Raw genomic sequence first — 27,868 nt, 5'->3', positions numbered from 1 at the left:
ACTGGACAGTCTCTACGTAAAAGAATAAATGGACATAAATCAGATGTCAAGAATTATAACATCCATAAACCAGTCGGAGAACACTTCAATCTCTCTGGTCACGCAGTTACAGACATTAAGGTCGCTATCTTAAAACAAAAAAACTTCAAATCCAGACTCCAGCGAGAAACTGCTGAATTGGAATTCATTTGCAAATTGGATACTATTAATTTAGTCTTAAATAGAGACTGGGAGTGGCTAAGTCATTATGCAAGGTAGCCTATTTCCCCTTGTTTTTTCCTACCCCTCCCCCCCCCCCCCCCCGATGTTCTGGTTAAACTTGGATTTATGCTGGAAATGGCCCACCTTGATTATCATACACATTGTAAGGAGAGTGGTCAGTTTGAATGAGCTATTACCAGCAGGAGAGTGAGTCTGTGTGTGTGGGGCAGGGGGGGCTGAGAAAACCTGGATTTGTGCTGGAAATGGCCCACCTTGATTATCATGCATATTGTAGGGAGAGTGGTCACTTTGGATGAACTATTACCAGCAGGAGAGTGAGTTTGTGTGTGTATGGGGTTGGGGGGTGAGAAAACCTGGATTTGTGCTGGAAATGGCCCACCTTGATTTTCATACACATTGTAAGGAGAGTGGTCGCTTTGGATAAGCTATTACCAGCAGGAGAGTGAGTTTGTGGGGGCGGGGGGGGGCAGAGGGTGAGAAAACCTGGATTTGTGCTGGAAATGGCCCAACTTGATTATCATACACATTGTAAGGAGAGTGATCACTTTAGATAAGCTGTTACCAGCAGGAGAGTGGGTTGGGAGGAGGTATTTTTTCATGCTTTGTGTGTATAAAAAGATCTTCTACACTTTCCACAGCATGCATCCGATGAAGTGAGCTGTAGCTCTCGAAAGCTTATGCTCAAATAAATTGGTTAGTCTCTAAGGTGCCACAAGTCCTCCTTTTCTTTTTGCGAATACAGACTAACACGGCTGTTACTCTGAAACCTGTCATGCAGATTGGGATCAAGTCAACTCTTAACTTTCTCATGGATGAACTAAATCAATTGAAAAGAAAAGGAGGACTTGTGGCACCTTAGAGACTAACCAATTTATTTGAGCATAAACTTTCGTGAGCTACAGCTTAGTCTCTAAGGTGCCACAAGTCCTCCTGTTCTTTTCGCGGATACAGACTAACACGGCTGCTACTCTGAGATAAATCAACTGAGCTTCTTTAGTCTCTCCCTGGCAGGCAGGTTTCCAGACCATGGCTCGTTCTCGCAGCCCTTTTCGGAACCCTTTCCAATTTTTCAACATAATTGTTGCCGTGGGGACATGAGACCGGGACACGAGACCCAGGCCACATGCTGAGGGAACAGCCCCGCCCTTCTCCTGTGTTATACTCCTCTGCTCATATGACCAAGTGTCGCGTTGCACTGGGAGCTGCTGGCCAGCTGGTTATCTCCCGGGACCCACCGTCCCTGGCAGAACCCTGCTCTCTGGGATACGGTGGCCCCTTTTGTAAGTGTGACCTGATGCTCTTTGTACCTTGCTTTGGGCTGGTAGAACACGTGTTTCTGCTGAGCCCACCTTACCCAGGGACCCAGGGCGCCATGGCCCATCGTTATTTACCGCGCCATCAGTGGCTAGGCCACCTGCAGACGTTCTCGGCCCTGCTGGGAGACGTCCTTCCAGAGCATTGACAAAGCGACTGAAGGGGCCGAGGTCAGGGCTGGCACCCCAGCGGCTTGCCGAGCGGCATCTGGATGGGGATGCATTTTGGTCACTGCTGACATGAGCTGGATTTGAACCAGACCCCACGTGCTGCAAGCACCTGCCAGCGCCAAGGAAGTCTCACGCTTGGCACAGTGCTCAGCTTGGTCCTGAGAGCAAACACCTCACTCCTCGCGGAGCTGACGGGCACTCTGCCCATCAGACACATGGCACCGCCCTCCAGGCAGGCCTTGCCAGCTCCCTGCTGAGCCCTGAGACCCGTGGTGTGCAGGCGTTCCTGCTGAGCTACCCGTGAGCTCCACCTCCATGCGTCACCCATTCCCCCCCCTCCCCCCCTGACTCCTAGCTCACACACACACACACACACCAGCTGCTGCAGCCCACACTCCCCGGCTGAAGAGAACCCCCCTCCCCCGCCCCCAGGGCCTGGCCCGCCCCATGCAGCGAGGGGAGGCTGGGCCCCACGTCGGTCTAGACCAGCAGCTGCTTCCCACCAGTTCAACTCAGGACACGTGAGGACGAGCCAGCAGTCCTGCTGCGTGCGGTCACGGGCTCTCACGGGGAAGCTCTTTGGTTAGGGTGACGTCTCCAGGCAGGGAACAGCGAAGGGGAGGGTGTGGGGGAGGCTGTGCTCCGAGATGGGCCCTTCGGTGCCCCAAAGTGCAGCGCCGGTCTCTCCGCCCCCTTGCTGGCTGCCGGGGGAGCAGGGGCTCCCGGGTCCAGCTCTGCTAGCCAAGGCACAACCCACCCTGTCCCCAGGTCCTGGAGCCTGTCTGTGGGGGAGCAGACAGTGCCCCAGGATGTGGGCAGGGGCTGGCCAGGGGCGGGAGCACTGTCTCACTCTTTCATGGGCAGTTCCCTTGGCCTGGTACGTTGGGAACCATCCACTTGGGGTGTCAGGACAAGCAGGCGAAAGGAGCTGCTCCTGGGAAGTGAGAGACAGTTGGTCGGGGGCCGGGCAGCTTTGTGGGTAGCTCTGGCCGCTGGCTTTTTACCTGTCCCCAGCTCTCAATGGCTCGTCTGGCTTGGGCTAATCCCAGCCCTTGTGCTTGCCAGAGAGTTGAGGCTGAAACCAGGAGCCTCCAAAAGGAATGTAAATTGAGGCACCTAACTGAGGCTTTGCTACACTTTCAGCGACATGGCCTTGTCGACACAGCTGTGTGGCTGAAAGTCGGGCAGTGTAGCCGCTTTTGTCGGAACTTTTGCCAACAAAATACTTCTACCCCCAATGAGCGGCGTTTGTGATGCAGACAGGAGAGCGCTCCTGCCCACAACGCGCTGTTTACACACACTTGCTGCAGCAAAACATTTGTCTTTGGGGGCGGGGTGGGAGGGCAGCTTAGCACCTCTGGATGACAAAAGTTTTGTCACTCAATTGCCCGTCTAGACATAGCCTAAGAAACTAACTTTCCAGAGGTGCTAAGCCCCCACAGCTCCTCCTGCCTTGCAAGGGAGGCAGGGCTCAGCGGCATGGACGAGCAGCCCACGCCCGCAGGTGCCAAAGGGTGGACAGATGGGTGGGAAGGTGCCCAATGGTAGGCACCATGTTTGCAGAGTCTGACCCCAGGCTCTTGCACCATTCCCGGCCCTGCAGCTGGCTAGCCACTGCATCCTGCCCGGGTCCTAGCCGCAGGGTGCTCGGCGGCACGGCCCCAGACGGGTGTCTGTCCGGCAGAAGGATGCTGAGAAAATGGACAGCTCCTTCCAGATGCAAATTGCTAGTCAAGCCACTCATCAGAACAATGGGTCCGGCTAATCCTTTCACAATGGGACTAATTGCTAATCAGACCAATTTCACACTGGCTGTTTCCCTTGACAATGAGGCTCCTTGGAGATCAGCTCAGGGGGATGGGGGCTGTTTTCCTGGCATGCACGTCTCCCTGTGCTGGGCCTGCTGGCATGGAGGCGGGGGGAGGCACCATTGGGATTAGTGCCTTTCCGCTCTCTGGAGTGTCTCCCCAGCCCCCTGGGGATGCAGGGCTGATGGAGCGGGCGTGGGGCAAGGCATATGGGATGGCAGCTGGGGATTCTGCTGTGCTGGGAAACCCGCCGGCAGCCTTCGCAGGGGCCTGCCTACCTGCATACCCCTGCAACCTCCAGCTCCTAGGGCAGCCACCTCTCCTGCCTCCTCTCCGCTCTCTACACTGCTGGCTGCCAGGGACCCTCCTCACCAGGCCCAGAGCCTCTCCTCATGAGTTGGCTGCCCAGAGCCAACATGTCTGCTGCTGCAAGTGGTAATACCCCTGCCCGCTGCTGCCTGTGTCAGCTAACACAGCCTAGCCTGGCAGTTCTCCCAAGGGCTATTTCACCAGCCTCTGGCAGGCAGCCACCTCTGAGGTGGAGCACAGCACCTGTATAACAGAGCACAGCAATGCCATTCAGCAGTTTAGGACAGGAAGTGGCACCATGCTGTCAGTAATGACCCCAAGTGCAGGAGCTCCCTGAACATTTCACTTGGCCAGCGCCCCTAGCCCCATGCTGGAGTTTTCCTGGGTGCTGATGTGGGGAGCAGCGCCCCCTGCTGGGTCACCAGCCGCAGCTTGCTCCGCCCTGTCCGTTTCCGGACGGGTGCAGAGCCACCTCCTGGCTGAGCTGCGGCCCCTGTCAAGGCTGAGGCTGCCCTTTGAGCTGTGGGCATTGCCATCTTGCTGTGGTTCTGGCTGCGAGCCGGGGAGCTGGCTGCACAGGCCCCCCGGGACTTTCCCAGCCAACTCGGAGCTGTGCTGGGGGAATCCCATGCCAGCGACTCCCCAGGCAGGCCGTGCTACACACCACCTTTCCCTCCCATGGCCTGTGGCCGTGCGGCGCCTTGCCTGGTAAGAGCTTTGTGTGTCTGGCCGTCAGGGCAACCAAGTGACGCCTTGGAGGTGCTCACCGTGAGGGGGAGATGCCTGCACTTCTGGGGTTGCCCAGGCCCCCCCAGGAACCCTCAGGTCCTCCCAAAGGCCCAGGGCCCATTCATAGCCTAGCTGGCTAGGAGAGATTTCTGCCTCAGCAAGAGAGCCGGGCGTCGGGGCAGGGGCAGCGTCTGATGGGAGGGGGGCTAGTGTCCAATGGGCTCAGGCTGACTGGAGATCTGTGAGGGGCTGCATCAGTGAGAGGGAGCCGGGTGTGAGGGGGCAGGAGAGGGGGCAGTGGCCTGGGGCAAGCGGCAGTGACAGGGGAGAGGCTGCGGGGGAAAGCCGAGGGTGTCGTTGCTTTGTCTCCTCGTGTGGCTTTGGTTTGTGTTTGTGACTCATGTCGCACCCGCTGATTGAAGCTGTGAGAGGCAGTGTGGACTAGTGGTGAGCGCACAGGCCTGGGAGCCAGGAGCTTCTTGGTCCTGATGTGCCATGTGGCCTTGGGCGAGCCCTTCCCTGTGGCCAGACGTCGGATACCTGCCGTCGGATGGTTAAGTGGCTGGGGTCGCTGCAGGTGCAACGTGCTTGGTCAGCGCCGTGTGTCGTTAGCACTCAGCCCAGTTTGCCCACAGGAGCAGTGCCGGCCCCAGCAGCCACTGGCCCAGCCTGTGCCCCCCCCCCCCCCCCGACACACACACACGCTGGCTCCCCCAAACAGCCTGCCCTCGCTCCCTGCTTTGTGGGCTGGCCGGAGCTGTTTGCCCGTGGCAGGGGTGCATCTGTGTCCCGGTGCATTGCTAAGGGCCGGGCACCTCTTCCTGAGGACGCTGCTGTGGGCAAGAAGCAACCAGGCTTCTTCCAGTCCATTAATTAAGCTCTGTGTCCCTGTCCCCGCCGCCGCGTCCTCTCCCTGCAGAGCCCGGCTGCCCTGCCACCAGTGCCCACCCAGACCAGCAAGCAAAGTGCCTCAGGGCTATAACGAAGCAGAGTCCTGGACGCGGTCGGCACTGAGTCCCCGGCTCGGCTCAGCTACAATTAATTGCTGTTTCCTTTTTGCTCTGAAAGAACCTTCTCTGTGGAAGGAGGCAGCAGCCTCCCCGCACTGATTGGCACCGAGCTGCTCCCCTTCCTGCCCCCCGGGCTGGTCCCTCGGTCTCAGGCAGGGGAGGGGGCAGCCCCCTGCCGGGCCTGCTGCCAAGTGCGGATGGGTTTGGGTGCCAAGTTCGGGGAGGGGAGAGATTTCCAGTTGTTGGAATTGCCTAAAAAAGGAGAGAGGCAGCGGCTGGACGGGGAAAGCCGAAGCCAGGGGCTCGGGAAGGTATTTGATGCACAGGCCCATTGTTAGTACTGCAGGGGAGCCCACGGTTGCATCTGGCCTCAGCATTACCTAGCCCGGCCAGCAGCGACTCCCTGTCCCAGTGGAGGAGGTGACTTTTCACACCCCCGTGCCACACCCGGGGGCACCAGCATCTCCTGCATTACGGCTTGGCAGAGATGAGGGAGATGTGGTCGCTGGGGCTGCACTGGTGCCATTCACAGGCCGCAGGCTCTGCACCCCCCGCCCTTCGGCACCCTGCCAGGTGCTGGCAAGGTGATCAGGTGTCTGCAGCTCCCCATAAATTGTGCCACACCTGCCCCGGTCACTTCCTGGCACAAAGGAGGTGGCAGCTCAGGCAGGATCTGTCTTCCTGCGTGTAGGGGGCAGGGCCCCATCCTGCCAGGTGCTGAGCGCTCCCCACTCCCGCTGACCTCGGGGGGAGCCAGTGCAGGGCCAGCTGCCCACAGGGACAGCCTGAAGCGCGTTGTGGCTGGAGCTGTGCGGCCCAGACGGTGCCCGCTGTGGTGCCTCCTGTCCCTGCCCCAGACCATCCCCAGGCCTGGCTCCCAACGGAGAAGCACCAGAGAGGCTTCGGGGCACTTGGGATCCCTAGTGGGGGGCGCTAATGCCCGCCGTGGGACCCTGCCCTCTGCCAAAGCAGCGAGTGCCCAGAGGCTGCTGGTGCGCCTCTCTCCCCGGCGCCGGGGGTGCCGTCACTCGCGGCTGGCAGCGTGGGCAGCGGGGCCCGCCCTGCCGAATACACCGAAAGAGGACCCCGCCACAGCGGGGGGCCAAAGGGGGCAGTGCAAGGAGCCAGCCTGGCAGCGCTGCAGTGGGGGATGGCATCAGTGCCTCCTTGTTGCCCTGCCCCGGCTGTAACTGCCGCTCACTAGCTGGCCTAAGTGGCCTTGGAGGATCCAGCCAGCCAGGGGTGCCGGGGGTGAGGCCAGGGAGAGGGAGCAGCCTCAGCAGAGGCCTGGGAACAGCTTTGGCATCAGCCCCGAGAAGCGTCTGCTGGGGCCCGGGGGAGGGGCCGGGTGGCTGTGTGGGTCTGGCCTGGCGAGGGCAGGGCAAGCTGGGGCTGGGACCGCACTGTGCGAGCCAGTGGGAATGAGCGTCCTCTTCAGCATGGCGATGCCGTTCCCTGGAGCTGCCACTGCCTGTCTGGTCTCCCACGGAGCAGGGCGAGCTGGGCATCCTGCTGTCAGAACAATGGGCAAATCCCTCCCCTCTCCCCCAGCACCCCTCAGCCCGGAGGAGCGCCAGGCACTGCGATGTCCCTGGCCCTGCAGCCGCAGGATCCTCTGCCCTCGCCTTGCCAGGCTGATGCCGGCCAGCCATGAAGGGAGGTGGTATGGGACGCTGGCCGGAGCTAGCCAGGTGCACAAGTGCATGAGGGCCCATCCTTGCAGCCTGATGCCAGTCAGGGCCTGCCTCCAGCGACCTAGGCACAGAGCCATTCTCAGTGGACTGGCATCCACACCGCCGACACTGCCAGGCACCTCGCTGGCAGCATCAGCAGGGAGGCCGAGGGCTGAGCGAGCTCTGGAGACTGGACTCCCCTCTCACCCTCGAGACTGTAGTGCATTGGTGTGGCCATGTGCAGAGCTTGCCCTGGCATCCCCCTGCCTGAGGGGGTGATGTATCCTACCCCTGTTTAGGCTCTAGCAGTTCTGGGGATAAGACCCATAACTCAGGGTTAGACAACGAAGCCCCCACCCCTTGGCAGCTCCTGGCTGAAGCTCCAGGCCATCAGTCCCTGGGCACCAGTGCCCTGATTAGAGGGCGGCACGTGGTCTGTAGACCAGGAGCCTTGCCCGCCCCAGGGCACTTTGTGCTGTTGCTAGCAGCAGTGGGCCTCCGCTGGTTGCAGCGCGGGGAGCCCGGGCAGACGGCCATTGGCGTTGCAGTCAGGGCATGGGTTAGCCTATCTCTGCCAGCTGTTGCAGGCGTCTGCCCAGCAGGACGCCCCACACTGCTACCAGCGGCAGGGCTGGCTCAGGGTGGCATCAGCGGGAGAAGTTTGCACCATGTCCCTCGTGGGGCCCAAGGTGCAGAGCACAGTGCTGCCCCCCAGGCGCGCCCTGCATCTCTGGGCATTAGGGGCTGCCGCAGCCTGAGGAGCCACTGCACCCCGGCCCAGACACCTGGGCGACTGAGCGCCACCCCTCGGGAGCATCTCTGCGCCGTCGGCCAGGATGGGCCAGGCTCTTCGCGGCAGCACAGAGATGTCGCCTGGTGGGGCAGGGATTCCCTGCAGAGCTGGCCTGCGCGAGGGCAGGAGGGCATGGCTGGCCCCAGGCATTGTGCCAGCAGGCAGACGGGAGGCTGGAGTGAGGGCAGAAGGCAGAGAGAGAGGACTGGGGGGCAGGAGGCAGTGGGCCGCGGAGCTGGAGGGGAGGGCAATGGGGGAGGGGAAGGGAGTAAGGAGGGACGCAGAGCGACTAGCCCCCCAGGTGCTCTGGGCTGGGTGGGGCGTGTCTCCCGGGACTGGCTAGTGCCAGGCCTGCTGCCCGTGGCTGTGTGGCTCCTGGGGACAGCCAGCAGGCTGCGAGGGAATGGAGGGCCAAGGCGCTCCTCGCCCATGTGCCCCACAGAAGCCCCTAGCAGTGGCAGGTGTTTCCCACCTGGGTGCCCTGGCCTGAGTCCGTCTGGGCTGTGGGGCAGCCTGGCCAGGTGGCACTGGGGCTGTTCCGTGCTGAGGGCAGGTTGGGAAGGGGTTAACGGCCAGCCCGTACCTGCAGTTGCATTTTAAAGATGTGAAATTAAAGCCCATAATTTATTCTCCCCACACACGAAGGAGCAATTAGTTCTAAACACGGCTTAATCAGTCAGCGCGAGATTGATTTCTGTAGACTTGGATTTGGTGGCTGCTGGCAAGGAGCCAGGCTGGGAGCAATCTCCAGATAAATGAAGTGCGGAGAAGGAAGCCATTACATAATCTGATGGATGGGCCCGGAGCTCGCGGCTTCTCATTAGTATGCCACTCGAGGCTGGCAGCCGCACCAAACTTCTCCCAGGCACCTCAGCAACTTCCCTCCCCCCCCCCCCCCCGCCCCAGCCCCTTCCCCAGCTGGGCTGGCCTGGGGCTAACCACTTTCCCGCAGGGCCGGGACAGACACCCGGACCCAGGAGCCTGTTCAGTCACAGGCAGCCCTTCTGCAAACTCCGTGAGGTTCCCCTCTCTGGCTTCCAGCTGGCGCAGCATGCCCCCTGCCTAGGCCCGAGACCTGGTCTCTTCCACCCTCAGCTCTCTGCATTGTGCAGGGCACTGGGCCTGCTTCAGAGGAACCACCTTTATCCCCATTCACAGACAGGTAAACCGAGGCACGGCCAGGGCACATGACTTCCTCCAAGGTCACGCAGTGAGTTGGCAGCACAGCAGCATGTAGAACCCAGGAGTCCTGTCCTGGTCCCTCCCCTTCACCCCAGACCAATCTCCGAAAGGAAAAAAAACGAGGATTACTTGTGGCACCTTAGAGACTAACCAATTTAGTACTCCTCGGGTTTTCTGTGCTGATGCAGACTAGCACGGCTACCACTGAATCTCTGGCAGCGAGGGGGCAGAGGGGCTCATTAGGGAGCAAAGCGCAGCCCCCGGCTGTCTGGTGGGGCCTTGGGGAGCATTCATCATGCCACCTCCCAAGGGCCCGGCGTTCTGTAGCATCCCCACAAGTGACATGTACTGTTGGCAGCTGCAGGGTGCCCACTGGGATCCATGGGCCAACTCTGAGGAATAATCCATGGGTCACAGAATGACGGTCCCCAGCTCCCACGTGCATCATGCCTGGACTTCCCTGCTGTAGCATCGAAGCGTGGGGGGTGAGCGGAAGGGCATGGCCCTGCCTGTTGCTCCCCCTCAGAATGGAACCCCACTTTCGATGGTGTCGGAAACGCATCCGCGGGCGAGGACAGTGCTGGTGTGGCATAGCTGAGAGAGCCTTTGTCTCCCGCCTGTCCACGTGGCTCCCGTGTTCTCTGCCCAGGGTTTGGCTGCACCCTGGGGGAGTCCAATCACACCAGCCCTGGGGGGCTGTGAACACAGAACCCAGGACGCTGCAGCGTCAGACGGGCTCCTGCTGCAAGCGGGCAGCACTGAGGTGGCTGCAGAAGCACCTGGCACCAGGATTCAAAGGTGCTGCTGAGGAAAAATCAGAGTCGGATACCACCACACCCATGCCTGTGTTTTGTTGCTGTCCTCAGGAGGCTGCAGGGGAAGGAGCCACTCAGGGGGAGCCAGGCCAGCAGCATCTCACCCTCAATAGCCAAACTGCATTTGTTGGCAGGAGAGATGGGCCCGAGACACGGGCCCCAGAACTCACATGCTCTGGGCTTCGGGCAGATCAGGACCACACCTCATATTGAAGGGGAGGATTTGGGGGCAGGAGGGGATCCCTGCTGGGGACGGGATCCCCGTAAGGGTTTGCAAGCAGCCCTCGTGCCAGGTGCGTGATGCTGGGGGACATGCGCCCTGCCCAGGGTCAGACCGCGATCCGCACGCAACATGCGAGTTCCTGGTGTGAGCGGAGCCCAGCCGGCTGGCTGCCGGCCAACGCTTCACACCAACTTGCTTTGAACAGCCACCATTCGTGCCGTGGAGCTGGTCCCCGGGGGACATGCTGTTGTGTCTGTTCTGATGCATTCAAGATGGCTGGGCTGACCTTTCCTGCATGTGGGGGTGGCTCCCGATTTGCTGATACAGATGATGGGCTGAGGGAATTGGAGGGAGCTGGTCCTGAGTCCCCTGGGCTGTAGCGTCCCCACTGCCCTGGCCTAGGGCTGGGCCAGCGGGGACCCACCCACCCTTAATGGGCCATGCATATGTAACCCACACACCTCCTGGGTGTGGTGCTCTGTCCCATCTAGTGGCACCAAGACCACTTAGAGAGCCAGCGATTGATGGGTCTGCTCTACAGCCTTAGCTTGTAGCCAGTTGGCTTTTAGCTCATGCAGTAGAGGCTGATGCGTTTAGCTCCAGAGGTCCCAGGTTCAATCCTGCCCGCCGACGCCTAGGGTCTGTCGGCATTACACATAGATTGAGTGCAGCTAGGCTCCTAGCTGCAAGGTCCATGAGCCTGCAGGTCTCTGCAGCCCGACTTGCCGCTGGGGGCTGAACTCCCCCCAGAGCCAAGGCCCATCCCACGCCTCAGCACCGGCTGCCCCCGGGCCAGGCCCATTGCTCAGACCTGCCCCCTCTGCCAGAAACACAGAGCCCCAGGGTACTCATCAAACCAGACCCTGCCCGCCACGGCGCACGCTTCTCTTGCAGGGAGAGAATGAGAGAACAATCCACATGTGACAGCGGTGTGGTCAGGGGGCGAACGCGCTGCGGGAGGCCGTCCGACGCGCCGGTGTCAGACCTGGCTAGAATAGTGCCGTGTGTGCTGGGAGCCAGTCTAGAGGCTCACCTTTGCCCCGGGCTGTGGGGCACGGCCAGGGGGAGCGAGGAAGGAGGCAGCTTGCAGGAGCTTTGGAAATGTTTTCTTTTTTCCCTCCTGGTGCGGGGGAGGCGCGGCGTTCGCCAGGCAATAGTAGCCAGGGCTGGTGAGAAGAGTTTGAAGCCAGCTCGAGCACGGGAACAGGGACTCTGTGCCCACCGGGGGGCTGGGAGGAAGGGTCTGTCTGCCAGGCCGGTGAGGGACTTGGCATGTGCCTGGTGCCAGTGAGGCAAGCGGGATGGGCTCGCTGGGTCTGAAGAGGACTATGGATGGGGCTGTGCTGGGAAGGGGGCCCCGAAGGAGGGCTCCAGGAGTCTGTGCTGGGGGAAGGGAGTTGAGGGTGGGACCAGGGAGCCCTTCGCACGAGGCCCTGGTCGCCAGAAGCTCAGGGCCTGGTTCTGATCCCAGTCACGATCTGACGTCAGTGTCCCTCCATCGGCTCCAGCGGAGCTGCTCCTGATTTACACCAGCGTGACTGCAAAGTTGGGCCGGAGGGCTGTTCCCGTCCAGGAGCCGTTGTGCAATATGGGTTGGGCATCTCAGTGCTGCTCCTGGGGGCAGCCCCCCCATGGCACCAAGAGGTCCCCTTGCTGCAGCCACAGCAGAGAGGCTAAGGACTGAAGGTGCCGTGGAGCGCCAACGCCCAGTGGTCCCTTGCCCGGCCAGGCTGAGGGTACTGGCAGGCTGGGGTGAACTCTTCCAGCCCTGCCCCTGTCGTAGGGGGTGTGGTAGAGGCTCCTTTCCCTGGCTGTCAGAGCCCTTGCTGAGTGCTAAATAAATCCCCGGCTGCCCAGGCTAGTGCATGTCAGCGCACATATGCGCCGCTCCAGCCGTGCACCAAAGGAAGACAGAGAGAAACCCCCCAGCTCTTCCCAGCCCTAGATCTTAAAGCACTTGTACCAAGGAGTCAGTATCATTATCCCCATTGTACCAATGGGGAAACCGAGGCACATAGTGGGGCAGTGACTTGCCCAAGGTCACCCGGCAGGCCAGTGGCAGAGCAGGGAATAGAGCCCGGCTCTCAGGGGTCCCAGTGCAGTGCTTTCTCCACACACACCATAGGGAAGCCCCCCTGCTAGCCGCTAGTCCCAGGGGCAGAGGCGCTGTGGACTCTCACTGACAGAGGCTCTTTGTTTTGTCTCTGCAGAACTCGATTCGGCACAACCTGTCCCTGCACACCCGCTTCATCCGCGTGCAGAACGAGGGCACCGGCAAGAGCTCCTGGTGGATGCTGAACCCCGAGGGCGGCAAGACCGGCAAGCCGCCCCGCCGGCGCTCTGTGTCCATGGACAACAACAGCAAGTTCCTGCGCATCAAAGGGAAAGCCAGCAAGAAGAAGCAGCTGCAGGCGACTCAGGAGCGTGGGGAGGAGAGCCCGTCCTCCCAGCAGGCCAAGTGGTCTGAGAGCCCCGCCTCCCACACCAGCGATGAGTATGATGCCTGGGCCGACTTCCGGACACGGGCCAACTCCTCGGCCAGCACGCTGGGTGGGCGCCTCTCCCCAATCCTGTCCAGCCACGAGCCGGACGAGCTGGAAGAGGACGACGGCACCCCATCCTCCCCGCTGATGTACCCCAGCCCCTCCAGCACCATGTCTCCCTCCCTAACCAGCAGGTGCTCCGTGGAGCTGCCCCGGCTGACCGACCTGACCGGCACCATCAGCCTGAACGAAGGGCTTGGTGAGAGCCTGCTGGACGATCTGCAGGACAGCTACAACATGAGCCCTTCCCAGCCGCTGCCCTCGGGCGGCCTCAGGCAGAGGAGCTCCAGCTTCACCTTCAACTCCAAGTGCTCGACGCTTGGGGCACCCACTAGCACGTACTGCGGGACCATCTACAGCCAGCCCGCCATGAACCTGCTGCGGCGTCTGCCCATGCAGACCATCCAGGAGAACAAGCAAGCTACCTTCTCGCCCGTCGGCTCCTACCGGAACGCCTCGCTGCAGGACCTGATCTCCTCCATCTCCTACGTGCACAAGGAGAGCATGGCTCAGGGCGAGCCGCCCATGGCTCAGGCCGGCGTCCTGGCACCGTCCCGCAGCCACAGACAGAGTGCCCTCATGTGCGGAGGTGGGGAGCTGGGCTTGTCCTCTTACCCCGCCCACTCGGCCTCCCTCATGAAGAGCAACACTTTGTACCACCCGTCACCAGCCAGCCACCACCCTGCTGTCAGCAACAGTGCCTTACCCACTCCTATCAGCCTTATGAGCTTGCCTAGTGACTCCTGCAGCATGGCAGCCATGCCCCACCACGGGCATCTCCATCCCTACGTCAATACCCAGGGGGCACACATGAGCTTGCTGGATTCCCTCCAGGGCCCTTACCAAGGGGCGATCCACCCCCCTGTTTTGGGCCAGGACAGGTTCCCAGCAGACCTTGACCTGGACATGTTCAACGGCAGCTTGGAGTGCGACGTGGAGTCCATTATCCTCAATGACTTTATGGACAGCGACGAGATGGACTTCAACTTCGACTCGGCTCTGCCCCCGCAGAATGGCCTCAACATGGCCACGCTGCCCAGCGCCCCCCAGCCCCCCAACCAGAGCTGGGTGCCTGGCTGAGACAAAGCTGGATGCTTCCCACCAAGGAGTCACATGGGGAACAGTGAAACAGACTTTTTTTTCCTTTCTCTTCTGCCTTTATTTGTTCTGACGGGCTAGAGCCATCTGTTAAACCGGAGAGCCACCCTGACCACAAGCCGCAGGGTGACAGATCCGTACGGGCGCAGGACACGGCCCCGCCAGCCAGTCCAGACGTATCACCCGCATTGATGTGTGCGCCAGACTAGCTAGCTCAGGCTCTGCTGGGGAGCCCCAGGCCCACCCCAGTTCTCTCCCTAGCACGGTAAAACAAAAGAGAAAGCACATCAGGTGTGGACATAAAGGCAGTCTGGTTAATTGCACGCCCTGTCCCTCCTCCGCCCCTAGGGGGGTTCCCAGCCGAGGCAGTGCAGAGTCTGGACCCAAGGCATTCGCTTTCCAAATTGCCCCACCGGTGACTGGCCCCACCCTTTGTGCTCTTGTTTGGTTTAGTTCTCCCCAGGACGGACAGTGGGTGGCAGCCCTGGAGCAGAGGCAAAATGACTGCAAAGGCCCTTGTTTTCCAGGGCAGGCTCAGAAAATTCAGCTGCGGCGATCAGGAGCGGTGGCTGGCTGAGAGGAGGCTCCCCCCAGCAGTCAGAGTTAGCGTCAGCCTGCAGCCCCTTCCACCCACTCACCCTACAGCAGACCAGTGGATTTCCATGTACTGTTTAAGCCTGTTCTAGAACCTGATATAACCCCGGGGTAGCTGGGGAGCCAGGGAAAGCCTCTGAACTCTGGAGCTAGCAGCTGTGGCCGCTTGCTGGCAGCACCCACACGCACGGGGCTCTCTCCAGAGTTTGATTCTGGATTCTGAGCCAATTTGATCTCAGCCAGCTTTGGGGATGGCCACGTTTTCAATCATCAGAACCTGAAAAAATCCCAACCCACTGACAACTGGCAGCTGTCTGTATACAACATGCCTGGTGCCATGCACAGCTGGTGTGTGCATGGGTGGGGGCACAGGCGTGCATGCCCCTGCATGTGCAAATGCCGGCTTTGCAGGTGCGTGTTTTGCAGGCCCAGGAGCCTGTGTGAGGCTCGTGGCCGCCTATTGGGAGGGGCATGCTGCTAGCCTGGATCCCTGCTGGAGAGGTAGGCTGGCGGAGGTTAGAGGGTGGGGGGGGGAGTTATTTATTTGATTTCACGCACTCTCTTGCCATTGAATAATCACCTTGTTAGAAGAGCAAACGGGAGAGCCGTGCTGGGAGCTATGCCCTGCACTGGGGAGGCAGTCCGCAGGCAGCGCGTGCTCACGGGAGATGGCAGTTAATAATCAGGGATATGCAGAGGGTTGGGAGATGATTGCAAAACCTGGATCTAGCTTGTGATGCAGAACATCCCCAGAGTTTGAGGTGCTCAGCGCCGGGGCACTGGACCTCCCAGTGGGACTTGGGGTTCAAACACTTGTTTCCCTCTGCAGAGCTCACTGTGCCCCTGCATTTTCAGACCATTTAACCCACCACCAGCAAACCCTTCCCTCCCCTGCCCCATGGGTCGGTACGCAGGCTCTGGGCTGGTGCCCGGGGGCTGCCAGTCTGTCAGGCAAGGCAGAGGTGCTATTGCTCCCCGCACCAGGGAGCCACTGGGGCTAAATGTCAGGGTCTAGCAGCAGGGCCCTCCAGGAGTCAGCATGCTTTCTGAGCACTGCCCATCTGAGCTGGGCGGGTGGGGCCAGCAGCGCAGCGACTACGAGCGGGCACAGTAGGTGCTCAGCATTAGGGGACGAGCCAATCGGAGGGAGGATCCTTCACATTAAGTGAGAAGGGTGCCGATCCCCTTGCCTCTGCGAGAGTGGCCAGAAGAGCCAGGAGTGGGCCCGGGGCTCAGCTGAAGGTTGGCAGCTGCAGCACAGGGTCTAGCTGGGCAGTGGGCTCTGCTGGCCCCCAGGCCAGGCAAGCATGTCCGTACAGCAGGGTTTTGTTCAACAACGACGGGCCTGAGGCAGACCCAGAGCCTGGCCTGAGCCTTGTAGACAGTCCCTGTCTCTCTAACAAGTCAAGCCCAAACACCATCTGAGCTCTGGGGCTGGAGCTTTTCCTTGGGGGTCCAGCTCCTCCTGAACTGGGGCCCGGCTCCTGGCTCTGAAATGAAGACCCACGTTGTTTCCATGGCGCTTTGCTCTAGGTTCGCTGGTCCTTTGGACTGTGGGCCTCGAGCGACCCGGGCGCAACCCCCTGGGTGGGAGCCAAGGTTTCTGTGAACTCTGACTGTAGGACACAGGTCTGGTGTTTCCCAGCCGGGGGGAGGGACATTTGCCTCCCAAACGATCTTCCAGGGGCCCCAAAGTATAGTCAGAGAGGCCGAATTACGTAGTGAGTGACCCAGCCCTGAGCAGTGAAAGTGACAGTGACAAACTACTGATGCCAGAGCCAAATTTTACTTTCTTAAATGCCAAGATTTCCTGGGTCTAACCAGGCCTGGGCTCCTGGAAGGCTGGTTGTGTTTTAAACAGCAACCTCCAGGGACCCCAGCATACACACCAGCCCCCCAAGAAAGGGACCCTAGAACTGGCCCTGGTATAATCTCATGTAGTCGGGAACTGGAGGCTCCCTGACTCCACGTGGCGGCCAGGCTTCAAGGGTCTCTGGCCAGGTGGTCTAGAAAGCACCTGGAGCCCCCCGCATTGGCCCATGGAGCCTGTGGCTTTGTCGTCTGGGTTCAGGCTTGTCTCCCATAGGAGCAGTCAGCATAGGCACATCTGAAGGGCAGAGGAGATCCCAACTGCTGATGGGTCCCCATCCTTACGCAAGGTGGATCCCCGAAGGGCGCTTCCCTCCCCGGTTGGGGCTGTCCCATGCCCCTGCCCTGTAGCCCCCCTCCTCTGTGAATGGCCCAGAAGCACCAAGCGCTGTCAGGCACAGAGAAAGGGGTGGGTTTATTAAAGACCCCATCTCTCCCCTCCAGCAATTCTCCCAGCCCCGGGCATCACAACCAATGCATCTTCCAAGGGCCAGGCAACATGTCCTGATGGAGGCCATAGGAGACGGAGCGGCTGCTCCTTGCCTGGGGCAGAGTGGCATCCTGTGGTGGGCATACACCAGGTCCTCTTGCCTCACCCGACCAGGGTCCGTTAGGTACCCGGCGTGTGTCTATGGTGGGGAATAACAAAGGAGCCCATTGATGTACCATTGATGTTTGCTCCAGGTACATAGAGGTCGTAGTCTATTTATAAAGACATTATTACCAATTAATTAATTATGTTTACATTGTTGGATCATGTACAGAATTTAATATATTCTATTCTAGATACTCTTTCTCAGAGGCTTTTTAAAAAATTATTATTATTTGGTCGATAGCATACATTCATTCATTCACTCTGTTTCGACACTCCCATTCTGTTTTCAGACGTATTTAATTCATTGCAGAAAGAAATTGTCAATGACAGGTGGCTATGAAATACCCAGCCCGCTTGCCCTGCCCTAGCCCGGGGGCGCTAAGGAGGGTTAGAGAGGAGGGGTGTGGCAGGGAGCCGTACTTACCGTGGGGCTGGGGGCTGCAGGGCTGGGACCACCTACTAGGTGCACGAGGGGCGTTCGGGGAGCAGTGCTGCCCTGTGTGAGAGAAAGGAGGGAGCTACCTCCTTCCAAACACCTGATCTTCCAGGCACATCCCCGGCAGCACAATAGAGGATGGTGGCGTTAGGCACTGAATGGCATGTGCCATCGGCATGTGGCATCAGACGGGCACCTCGCCCGCCCCTCCCAGCACCAGCCACACACTTGGGGCTTTGGATCCAGCATCACCCCCTCCGTGGCCGGGCCAGTGGCACAGGCTGGCATCGTCCTTGCCAGGCTTGGTTCTGCTGCAAAGTCTCTGCTCCTCTCGGGTGCTTTCGTTCCTGCTTTGGGAGAGGGGATGCAGAGGGGAGAGGCGGAGCCTGGTGCACAAGCTCTGCCCCTCTGTAGGAGACGCGCCACTATCTGGCAGGGAACCCCAGCCCAGGGAGGCCTGGCTCTGTCCTGGGGATGCAACAGGCTCACTGGGGTGCTTAGTGCTCAGCATCAGGCCCCGTCCCCACTCCTGCTCTCTGCCAGTCTCAGGGACTCTCCCTGGCCTCTGCAGGCCGGGCGCCTCGACCTGCCCCAGCCCCTGGAGCTCAGTGCTAGCTGGGCCTTAGAGTTTACATCCCTCCCCCAAAGGAGATGGGGAGAGGGACAGAGATGCCCAGGGAGCCCCTTGGCCTTGCCCAGCCCTGAGCATCCATTGGTACTTAGAGGAAGCAGCAGGAGGCCTCAGTCAGAGAAGACCCCCCGGCATCCCCTGGGCCTGCTCCCCTCGCCCCGCCCCGCCCCGCCCCACCGTGTGTTTGACCTGGGAGGCCAGCCCCGGGCACGTTGTCTTGCGAAGCTGTCTGTGGTTCGTGACCGTGGGGGTGTCGTGTGTACGGTGGAGTTGTGTTGGTAAGCATTGTGTGTGGCGTCGTCGTGCAGTGCGAGGGGTGTGGTGGCGGGCAGGGAGCTGGGCAGGGCAACCCATCACCCTGCGTGCCCAGCGACACCCACGCCCTCGGGCAAGGGCACGTCAGCCTCCGGCCTCTGCGGGGGAGTTTAGGTGCAGGGCGGGAGGGGCCCGGGCAGGAGCCAAGGGACCAGTGACCTGTGCAGCACCCCCAGTGCCAGGGCAGGCAGAAGAGAGCAGGGCTGTGCATGGGGGCAGCGCTGCTCAGGGATTGGGATGGAGCGGGGGCCAAGGCACATGGGGATGGATTAGGTGTGCGGGGGGGGGGGGGGGGGTCAGTCATTCCCTTGCAGCTCCATTTCCATCCTGAACCCTGGGCCCCCGCTCTCCTGTATGCAAGAGTCAGATGATATGTGCACAGGTCTGGTCTGGGCCCTGGGCACGGCCTCCTGCTCCCCACCTGTCTAGAGACCAGGGCAGGAGAACTGCTCTCCTTGGTGGCATCGCTGCTGGTTCTGACCCTGGTCAGGGCTGCCAGCAACCCCCGCACTGCAGCTGGGGAGCATGGGGCCCCCGACGGCCCAGCACGCTGCAGAGCTGGCTCCGTGCCCTGCTGCGGTCTGTGCAGGCCCACGGCAAGGAGCCACGCATGAGGCTCTCTGGCCTGCGAGCACATGGCCGTGCTGTCTGCACTGTGCAGGCTGTTGTCATGTGGCTTGGCCATGAGTCCACGTTTAAATACAGCTTCGGGGTCGCGTCCAGGGAGTCCTAGAGACGGCTGGGCTGCCCTGCCCAGCCACGCTGGGCCTCCACATGAGTGCCAAGCCACCAGCTGCTCGGCTCCTAGCATGGCTGGGAGCACAGGGAAGGAGAAGGCCAGTTCTTTGATTTGAAGGAATCAGCGGGGTTATTTTAAATCTCCCTCATGACGTGAGTCCCCAAGCATAGCCCATACCCAGCCCCCCCGGGAGACTCCTCTTCTGAACTTTCCACCTGGTTCCCTAGTGCACTGTCCCCCTCTGCCCCACGCTCCCAGCCTGGCTCCCATTTCTGGCCTGGTGGGGCCTGACTTCAGTGACTCAGCGATGGGCACACAAGCAAGGAGCAATCCGAGAGCGGAGCTGGCTCCCCAGCGGGACAGGGCTCCGCAGAGGGACTGGCTCCAACAGTTTCCTTTATACAGATGTTTCAGTTCATTCTTTCCCACGTATTTATAACTGTACAGACCTGGGGGGAGGGTTTCGGACAGGCTGTCATCTCTCACCGCACATATATTGTAGGCAACGTAACCTTCTTGATTGTGCTATTAGAGTTTGTGTATGTGGCAATGTAAAGAACTGTGTATAGTGCATTGTACAGCATATTTTCATGAATAAAATTGTTTTAAATATTACAAGTATGGCCAGCTGACTTCCATGCTTGTGTGTTCATGCGTGTCTGTGTGTTTGCATGCACATGTGTGCATATCCCTGTGTGTGTGTGCGAGAGATGAGGGGTCAGTGAATGTGGTGTACCAGAGAGGGAGTTGGAAGGTTAAAGGCGGGGACAAGTAAAATAATCAATACTTGTGAGCCCTATTGTTTTGTTCCTGGCAAACATCCCAAGACGTTAGATAAAAACATTAACACTCTTGCTGGAAGGCTACAACATTTAGTTGGGGATTGGTCCTGCTTTGAGCAGGGAGTTGGACTAGATGACCTCCTGAGGTCCCTTCCAATCCTGATATTCTATGATTCTATGACCACACAACTTTATTTCTTAGAATTCAGAACGATAAAGCACCAGAACTCAAAACCAGAGAAAGAGAAAGCAGGCTGCTCCCTAAAACAGAGAGGCCCAATTCACCCCAGCTAGCTGGCTGGCTGCAGACTGACTCTGCTAGACCCAGATCCCCTGTTTCTCTCCAGCTTTCCCTTGCCTACAAGCAGACCCAGGAACCCCCTTAGAACGTAAAGGGATAGCTTACAATTTAACACATTTTACAACACACCTCAGCTACCAAGGAGCCTGTGCGACCCTTGGGCACTTGGAACTAAAGACCAAACTGAGAGTCAAAGGAAGGCCCAGGGCATTGGGGCAGGAAAATGGGGTCTCCAGCACCCCAGAGGCTGGGCTGGACCCATGAGTGTCAATCACAACACTGGGCAATAGATGAGAATCAGTAAATTGCAGCATTTGTGTAGTGGGGACCTGCTCCCCACGGTGAGACAGCTGCGTGTGCAGGCGGCGCTGTGGGCTGGGCAGCGGACATGAGTGGCAGGCCCAGTGGGCGCAGAGAAGTGATCACTGCACCACTGACCTGTGTCACCTCCGGCCCCTTTCCCACTATGCGGCCATAAATCCCTCCCCCTACCTGGGCCGGCTCTGAGCACCAGCGAGATTCTGCTACCATCTGTGAAAAGAAGGAAGCCAGCCATACCAATAGCCCCTTCTGCCGGGACAATGCCCCTCACGCCACCTCCCCATTGACAGACAGGTCCCCCTGCCATCCACTCCTGCCAGATCCCCATTGATAGACAGGTTCCCCTACCAATGCACCCCCACATAGCACCACCCCATTGACAGCCACGTCCCCCGTCAGCGCCCCCACACGTCACTCCCCATTCACAGCCATGTCCCCCTGTCAACGACCCTTCACGCCACCTCCCCATTGACAGCCACGTCCCCTCTGTCAACGCCCCCTCACGCCACCTCCCCGTTGACAGCCACGTCCCCCTACAACCTCCCCATTCACAGCCATGTCCCCCTGTCAACGCCCCCTCACGCCACCTCCCCATGGACAGCCACGTCCCCTCTGTCAACACCCCCACACGCCACTCCCCATTGACAGCCACATCCCCCATCAACGCCCCCACACGCCACCTCCCCATTGACAGCCACGTCCCCTCTGTCAACGCCCCCTCACACCACCTCCCCATTGACAGCCACGTCCCCTCTGTCAACGCCCCCTCACGCCACCTCCCCATTGACAGCCACGTCCCCTCTGTCAACGCCCCCTCACGCCACCTCCCCATTGACAGCCACGTCCCCTCTGTCAACACCCCCACACGCCACTCCCCATTGACAGCCACGTCCCCTCTGTCAACGCCCCCACACACCACTCCCCATTGACAGCCACATCCCCTCTGTCAACACCCCCTCACACCACCTCCCCATTGACAGCCACGTCCCCCTGTCAGCGCCCCCACACACCACTCCCCATTGACAGCCACATCCCCTCTGTCAACGCCCCCTCACGCCACCTCCCCATTGACAGCCACGTCCCCCTGTCAACGCCCCCTCACGCCACCTCCCCATGGACAGCCACGTCCCCTCTGTCAACACCCCCACACGCCACTCCCCATTGATGGCCACGTCCCCTCTGTCAACACCCCCACACGCCACTCCCCATTGATGGCCACGTCCCCTCAGTCAACGCCCCCCACACGCCACCTCCCCATTGACAGCCACGTCCCCCGTCAACGCCCCCACACGCCACCTCCCCATTGACAGCCACGTCCCCTCAGTCAACGCCCCCACACGCCACCTCCCCATTGACAGCCACGTCCCCCGTCAACGCCCCCACACGCCACCTCCCCATGGACAGCCACGTCCCCCGTCAACGCCCCCACACGCCACTCCCCATTAACAGCCATGTCCCCCTGTCAACGTCCCCTCACACCACCTCCCTATTTATAGCCAACTGTCGCTTCCATGGCCCTCACTCACTCACGTGCAGCTGCAGCACCCCTACCCGTTAGTCCCTCTCCAAGCGCTTCATGGCTGGAAGCCTGAAGTGGTGCCTAGCCTTGGGGAGGCCCTGTGCCCTGCAGCCCTCGCCACCCTTTGGGGCTTCAAGCTGCAGTTCAGCACTTAGGCGACTACACTGAGCACTGCGGCAGGGACCCTCTGCCTGCCAGCTGAAGGCTCACTCATGGACTGAGCTCTCTGAATTCAGTGCCCAATTTGAAAGCTGGGCTCCCAGTTGTTTAAATCTCCCAAACCAGCCAGAAAGCAAAAGGCAGCGTGACTGCTCTGAGTGATCTGTGCCGCACGTCGGTTTCGTGGCCCCAAAGGAGCGCTGTGCTCAGTCGCTCGGCTCCCCTGCAGAATGCAGGCTGGAATGGCGCGGAGCGAGGGAAAGTCAGAGATGTTTCTGGTCCTGTAGGTCCATTCCTATAAAGACTCCACCATCCTAGTAATAAAAACAGCCTGTAAAACTGGAGTCTGTCTTAACCTTGCACAGAAGCTGGAACCATCTGCCAGCGAGTGAAACAGAAATATTGTTCCACACGATCTTGACATTTTTATTGACATAATTTTTTTATGGACTTTAGCTTTTACTGATGACCGAGATGATTGACGGCCTCTATCACAGCAGTCACCAGCCTCTCTAGGCCCACTGGGGTCTTCGCTGAGCTGAGCCGCCCTCTGCGAGAAACTCCTGAGTCTCTGCACCCGCTGCCCTTCCCGTGGCACATCTGGGCGTCTCAGCAGCAGGGGTTAAAGTTACCTATATGTTTCCATTTGAACAGCTTTCATGGAGACTCACAGCTTCCTGAAATGCTCCCCTTCTGGACTGATTTTCTTTTTCCAGTCTTGAGATGAATTTTTCAAAAGCTCATAGGTAAGCAAGGAACTCGGGGGCAGATTTACCAAGGGATGCAGAGAGGCACGAGTGGGAGTTTCAGAAATGCCTAAGTGAGTTAGGCAACTAACTCCCACTGACTCTCTGTGACTTTGGCCCCAGACAGCCAGATTTCAAAGGTATTTAAGCTCCGGGCAGGTTCAAAAGTGCCTGAGCCTAACTCCCATTGAAGTCAATAGAAACCCCTACTCAGTGCTTCCCTGCCTTTATAAGTCTGGCCCCAAGTCACTCTTGGAAATGGGAATTAGGCTCCCAGACACTTGGAAGGGTACTGTTATTTTCTTCTCTGAAAGAAAATTTGTGGGGAAAGATTGAAGGGGAACCCCCCCCCAAACACCAACAATTCCCAGGGATAAAATATTTTAACTCAGACCTGGATAACTCGCACCCCAGAGTCCTAAGGGAGTTGGCTGAGGAGAATCATAGAATCATAGAATATAAGGGTTGGAAGGGACCCCAGAAGGTCATCTAGTCCAACCCCCTGCTCGAAGCAGGACCAATTCCCAGTTAAATCATCCCAGCCAGGGCTTTGTCAAGCCTGACCTTAAAAACCTCTAAGGAAGGAGATTCTACCACCTCCCTAGGTAACGCATTCCAGTGTTTCACCACCCTCTTAGTGAAAAAGTTTTTCCTAATATCCAATCTAAACCTCCCCCACTGCAGCTTGAGACCATTACTCCTCGTTCTGTCATCTGCTACCATTGAGAACAGTCTAGAGCCATCCTCTTTGGAACCCCCTTTCAGGTAGTTGAAAGCAGCTATCAAATCCCCCCTCATTCTTCTCTTCTGCAGGCTAAACAATCCCAGCTCCCTCAGCCTCTCCTCATAAGTCATGTGTTCCAGACCCCTAATCATTTTTGTTGCCCTTCTCTGGACTCTCTCCAATTTATCCACATCCTTCTTGAAGTGTGGGGCCCAAAACTGGACACAGTACTCCAGATGAGGCCTCACCAATGTCGAATAGAGGGGAACGATCACGTCCCTCGATCTGCTCGCTATGCCCCTACTTATACATCCCAAAATGCCATTGGCCTTCTTGGCAACAAGGGCACACTGCTGACTCATATCCAGCTTCTCGTCCACTGTCACCCCTAGGTCCTTTTCCGCAGAACTGCTGCCTAGCCATTCGGTCCCTAGTCTGTAGCTGTGCATTGGGTTCTTCCGTCCTAAGTGCAGGACCCTGCACTTATCCTTATTGAACCTCATCAGATTTCTTTTGGCCCAATCCTCCAATTTGTCTAGGTCCTTCTGTATCCTATCCCTCCCCTCCAGCGTATCTACCACTCCTCCCAGTTTAGTATCATCCACAAATTTGCTGAGAGTGCAATCCACACCATCCTCCAGATCATTTATGAAGATATTGAACAAAACCGGCCCCAGGACCGACCCTTGGGGCACTCCACTTGATACCGGCTGCCAACTAGACATGGAGCCATTGATAACTACCCGTTGAGCCCGACAATCTAGCCAGCTTTCTACCCACCTTATAGTGCATTCATCCAGCCCATACTTCCTTAACTTGCTGACAAGAATACTGTGGGAGACCGTGTCAAAAGCTTTGCTAAAGTCAAGAAACAATACATCCACTGCTTTCCCTTCATCCACAGAACCAGTAATCTCATCATAAAAGGCGATTAGATTAGTCAGGCATGACCTTCCCTTGGTGAATCCATGCTGGCTGTTCCTGATCACTTTCCTCTCATGCAAGTGCTTCAGGATTGATTCTTTGAGGACCTGCTCCATGATTTTTCCAGGGACTGAGGTGAGGCTGACTGGCCTGTAGTTCCCTGGATCCTCCTTCTTCCCTTTTTTAAAGATTGGCACTACATTAGCCTTTTTCCAGTCATCCGGGACTTCCCCCGTTCGCCACGAGTTTTCAAAGATAATGGCCAATGGCTCTGCAATCACAGCCGCCAATTCCTTCAGCACTCTCGGATGCAACTCGTCCGGCCCCATGGACTTGTGCACGTCCAGCTTTTCTAAATAGTCCCTAACAGGAAATAGCCCGACTTGATTATGTAAAGAGTTGTCACTTTGGATGGGCTAGCACCAGCAGGAGAGTGAATTTGTGTGGGGGGGTGGAGGGTGAGAAAGCTAGATTTGTGCTGGAAATGGCCCACCTGATGATCACTTTAGATAAGCTATTACCAGCAGGACAGTGGGGTGGGAGGAGGTATTGTTTCATGATCTCTGTGTGTATATAAAGTCTGCTGCAGTTTCCACGGTATACATCTGATGAAGTGAGCTGTAGCTCACGAAAGCTCATGCTCAAATAAATTGGTTAGTCTCTAAGGTGCTACAAGTACTCCTTTTCTTTTTGCGAATACAGACTAACACGGCTGTTACTCTGAAACCTGTCACTAGGTTGCCTCCCTCATTCAGTAAGGGGCCCACACTTTCCTTGGCTTTCTTCTTGTTGCCAACATACCTGAAGAAACCCTTCTTGTTACTCTTGACATCTCTGGCTAGCTGCAGCTCTAGGTGCGATTTGGCCCTCCTGATACCAGAGCTCTGGCCCGCTGCTGTTCAGTTTTAATACATCTTGGAATACCAGGGGAATCCCAAAGACTGGAAGATTGCTCATGTTGGGCCCAAAAAGGGCAAGTGGCATGACCCAGGTAACTACAGGCCTGTTAGCCTGACAGCAATCCTGGGTAAAACAAAGCAACGCTAAGACATGGTGTACCTGATAAAGAAATAAAGGATCGGAATGTAATTAATGCAGATCAAGATGGTTTATATGGAATATGTCTTGTCAAAGAAAGCTGGTATTTCTTGATGAGATTACAAATTTGAACGATAAAGGTAACTGCATCAATGTGGTGTTTGTACGGCATGTGACTTAGTGCTGCATGACATTCTGATTAAAACCCACCACTCTCGAATAGCAGTAGAGCTCACGTAAGTGGTTTAAGAACTGGCTAACTGACAGATCTCAGAACGTAGTGGTCAGTGGGGAGTCATCATTGAATAGGGGCATTCGAGTGGGGCTCCACAGGTGTGGGTACCTGCCTTAATGCTATTCAACAACTCAGCATGAACGCCCAGTGCAATGCTGTGGCCAAAAAGGTGTATGAACAGACGTAGAGGCAGGGAGGTGGTTTCTCTTGGTCTACAGCATTGGAGAGATGGATCCTGGAATACTACATCCAGTTCTGGTGGCCACATTTTGAAAAGGATGTTGAAACATTGGACATGGTACAGAAAAGAGACACCAAACTGATTCAAGGGCTGGAGAAAATGCTTCTCAGTGACAGACACAAATAACTCAATCTCTTTGGTTTATCAGAAAGGAGACTGAGAGGTGATTTGATTAGTGTGTAAGAACCTTCCTGGGGAAAATAATACCAGGTGCTACTAAAGGGCTCTTTACTCTACCAGGGAAAGGCAGAACAAGAACCAGTGTCTTGAAGATGGGGGCAGACAAATTCAAACTAGCAATAAGACACATTCTTACCACTGAGGGTGATTAACCATCGGAACTAACTACCTAGGGAAGTGGTGAATCCTCAATTTCTCTACATCTGCAAGTCAAGACTGGATGCCTTTCTGGGAGATTCATAGATTCCAAGGCCAGTAGGAAATGATTGTGATCAGCTAGTTTGACCTCCTGCCCAGCACAGGCCAGAGAACTTCCCTACATTAATTCCTGTTTGAACTCGAGCAGGTCTTCTCACAAATCATCCAATCTCAAATGTTTCTAGTGATGGAGACTCCATCACAACCCCTGTGAGTTATTCCAAAGATTAAATCGCCCTCACGGTTAAAAATTGTATTTTATTTCTATTCTAAATTTGTCTAGCTTCAACTTCCAACCTTTGGATCATATTATATCTTTGTCTGATAGACTGAAGAGCCCTCTACTATCAAATTTCTGTTCCTCATGTAGAAACGTATAAACTGTGCTCAAATCACCCTTAACAAGAGTTAGATTAGATTACCATTGTGGTCCATTCTAACCTTATGAGTATGATTCTATGATTCTCTTTGGTACGCTAAATAGATTGAACTTCTTGAGTCTATAGCTATAAGTCATAATTTCCAATCCCTCGATCATTCTTGTGGCTCTTCAATGAACCCTCTCCAATTTATCAACATCCTTCTTGAATTGTGGACACCAGAACTGGACCCAGGATTCCAGCAGCAGTCACACCACTGCCAAATACAGAGGTAAAATATCCTCTCTACTCCTATTTGAACTTTCCCTCGTTATACATCCATGGATTGTGTTCAACCTTTTGGCCACAGCACAACACTAGAAGCTCATGATCAGCTGATTATTCACCATGACCCCTACATCTTTTTCAGAGTCACTGCTTCCCAGGATAGAGTCCCCCAGCCTGTGAGTATGGCCTCGGGGCTGAAAGCGAGCTGGTACGGGCCGGTACGGCGTCCTGGTAGGAACCCGCATCAGCCCGTACGCAGCCCACATTAAAGTGCTGCCGTGACAGCGTTTTAATGTCCCTGCCCCTTTTGCCTCCTCCGTTGGCAGCCCTGCTGGTAGGGGGGAAAGGTAGCAACGACCCTGCAGGGCTTTAGCGTCCCTGCCCCTTCTGCCCTGCCCCCCCCCCCGGCCGCTGACGGGCAGCGGGGGCAAAGGGAGCAGCTGCCCCGGGGCCGGCGATTTAAAAGGGCCCGGGGCTCCGGATGCTGCTGCTGCTACTGCAGCTCGCTGAGGGATGGTGACTGCCAGCCTTGCCCCTGCCGGGGCCCAGAGCCGGCCCCGGCCCCATACTGGTAAGTGTCTGGAGTTACTTCACCCCTGTATGGCCTACATTCTTTCTTCCTAGATGTAGACATTTACATTTAACCCTATTAAACCACACAGAGTTTGCTTGTGCCCACTTGACCAAGCAACCCAGATCCCTCTGTATCCATGACCTGTCCCCGTTATTTACCACTCCCCCAATATTTGTGTAATCTAGAAACTTTAGCAGGGATGGTTTTATGT

At 57.7% G+C, this 27,868-nt stretch overlaps 1 protein-coding gene across 1 annotated transcript in view; it reads left to right on the top strand.

Annotated features, from left to right (window-relative positions):
- FOXO6 (forkhead box O6) overlaps positions 1-19,686 on the top strand; it is a 104,282-nt gene extending 84,596 nt beyond the window's left edge. The window contains exon 2 of the mRNA XM_048826168.2: positions 12,459-19,686. Coding sequence (XP_048682125.2) covers positions 12,459-13,871 — 1,413 coding nt within the window. The 3' untranslated portion in view covers positions 13,872-19,686. The remainder of the gene's footprint in view (positions 1-12,458) is intronic.
- Positions 19,687-27,868: the final 8,182 nt, after the last annotated feature.

The sequence above is a fragment of the Caretta caretta genome, chromosome 19, assembly GCF_965140235.1.
Source record: "Caretta caretta isolate rCarCar2 chromosome 19, rCarCar1.hap1, whole genome shotgun sequence".
Taxonomy (NCBI): Eukaryota; Metazoa; Chordata; order Testudines; family Cheloniidae; genus Caretta; species Caretta caretta.
The sequence above is the reverse complement of the archived record's forward strand: the minus strand, read 5'-3'. Positions and strand labels throughout refer to the sequence as shown.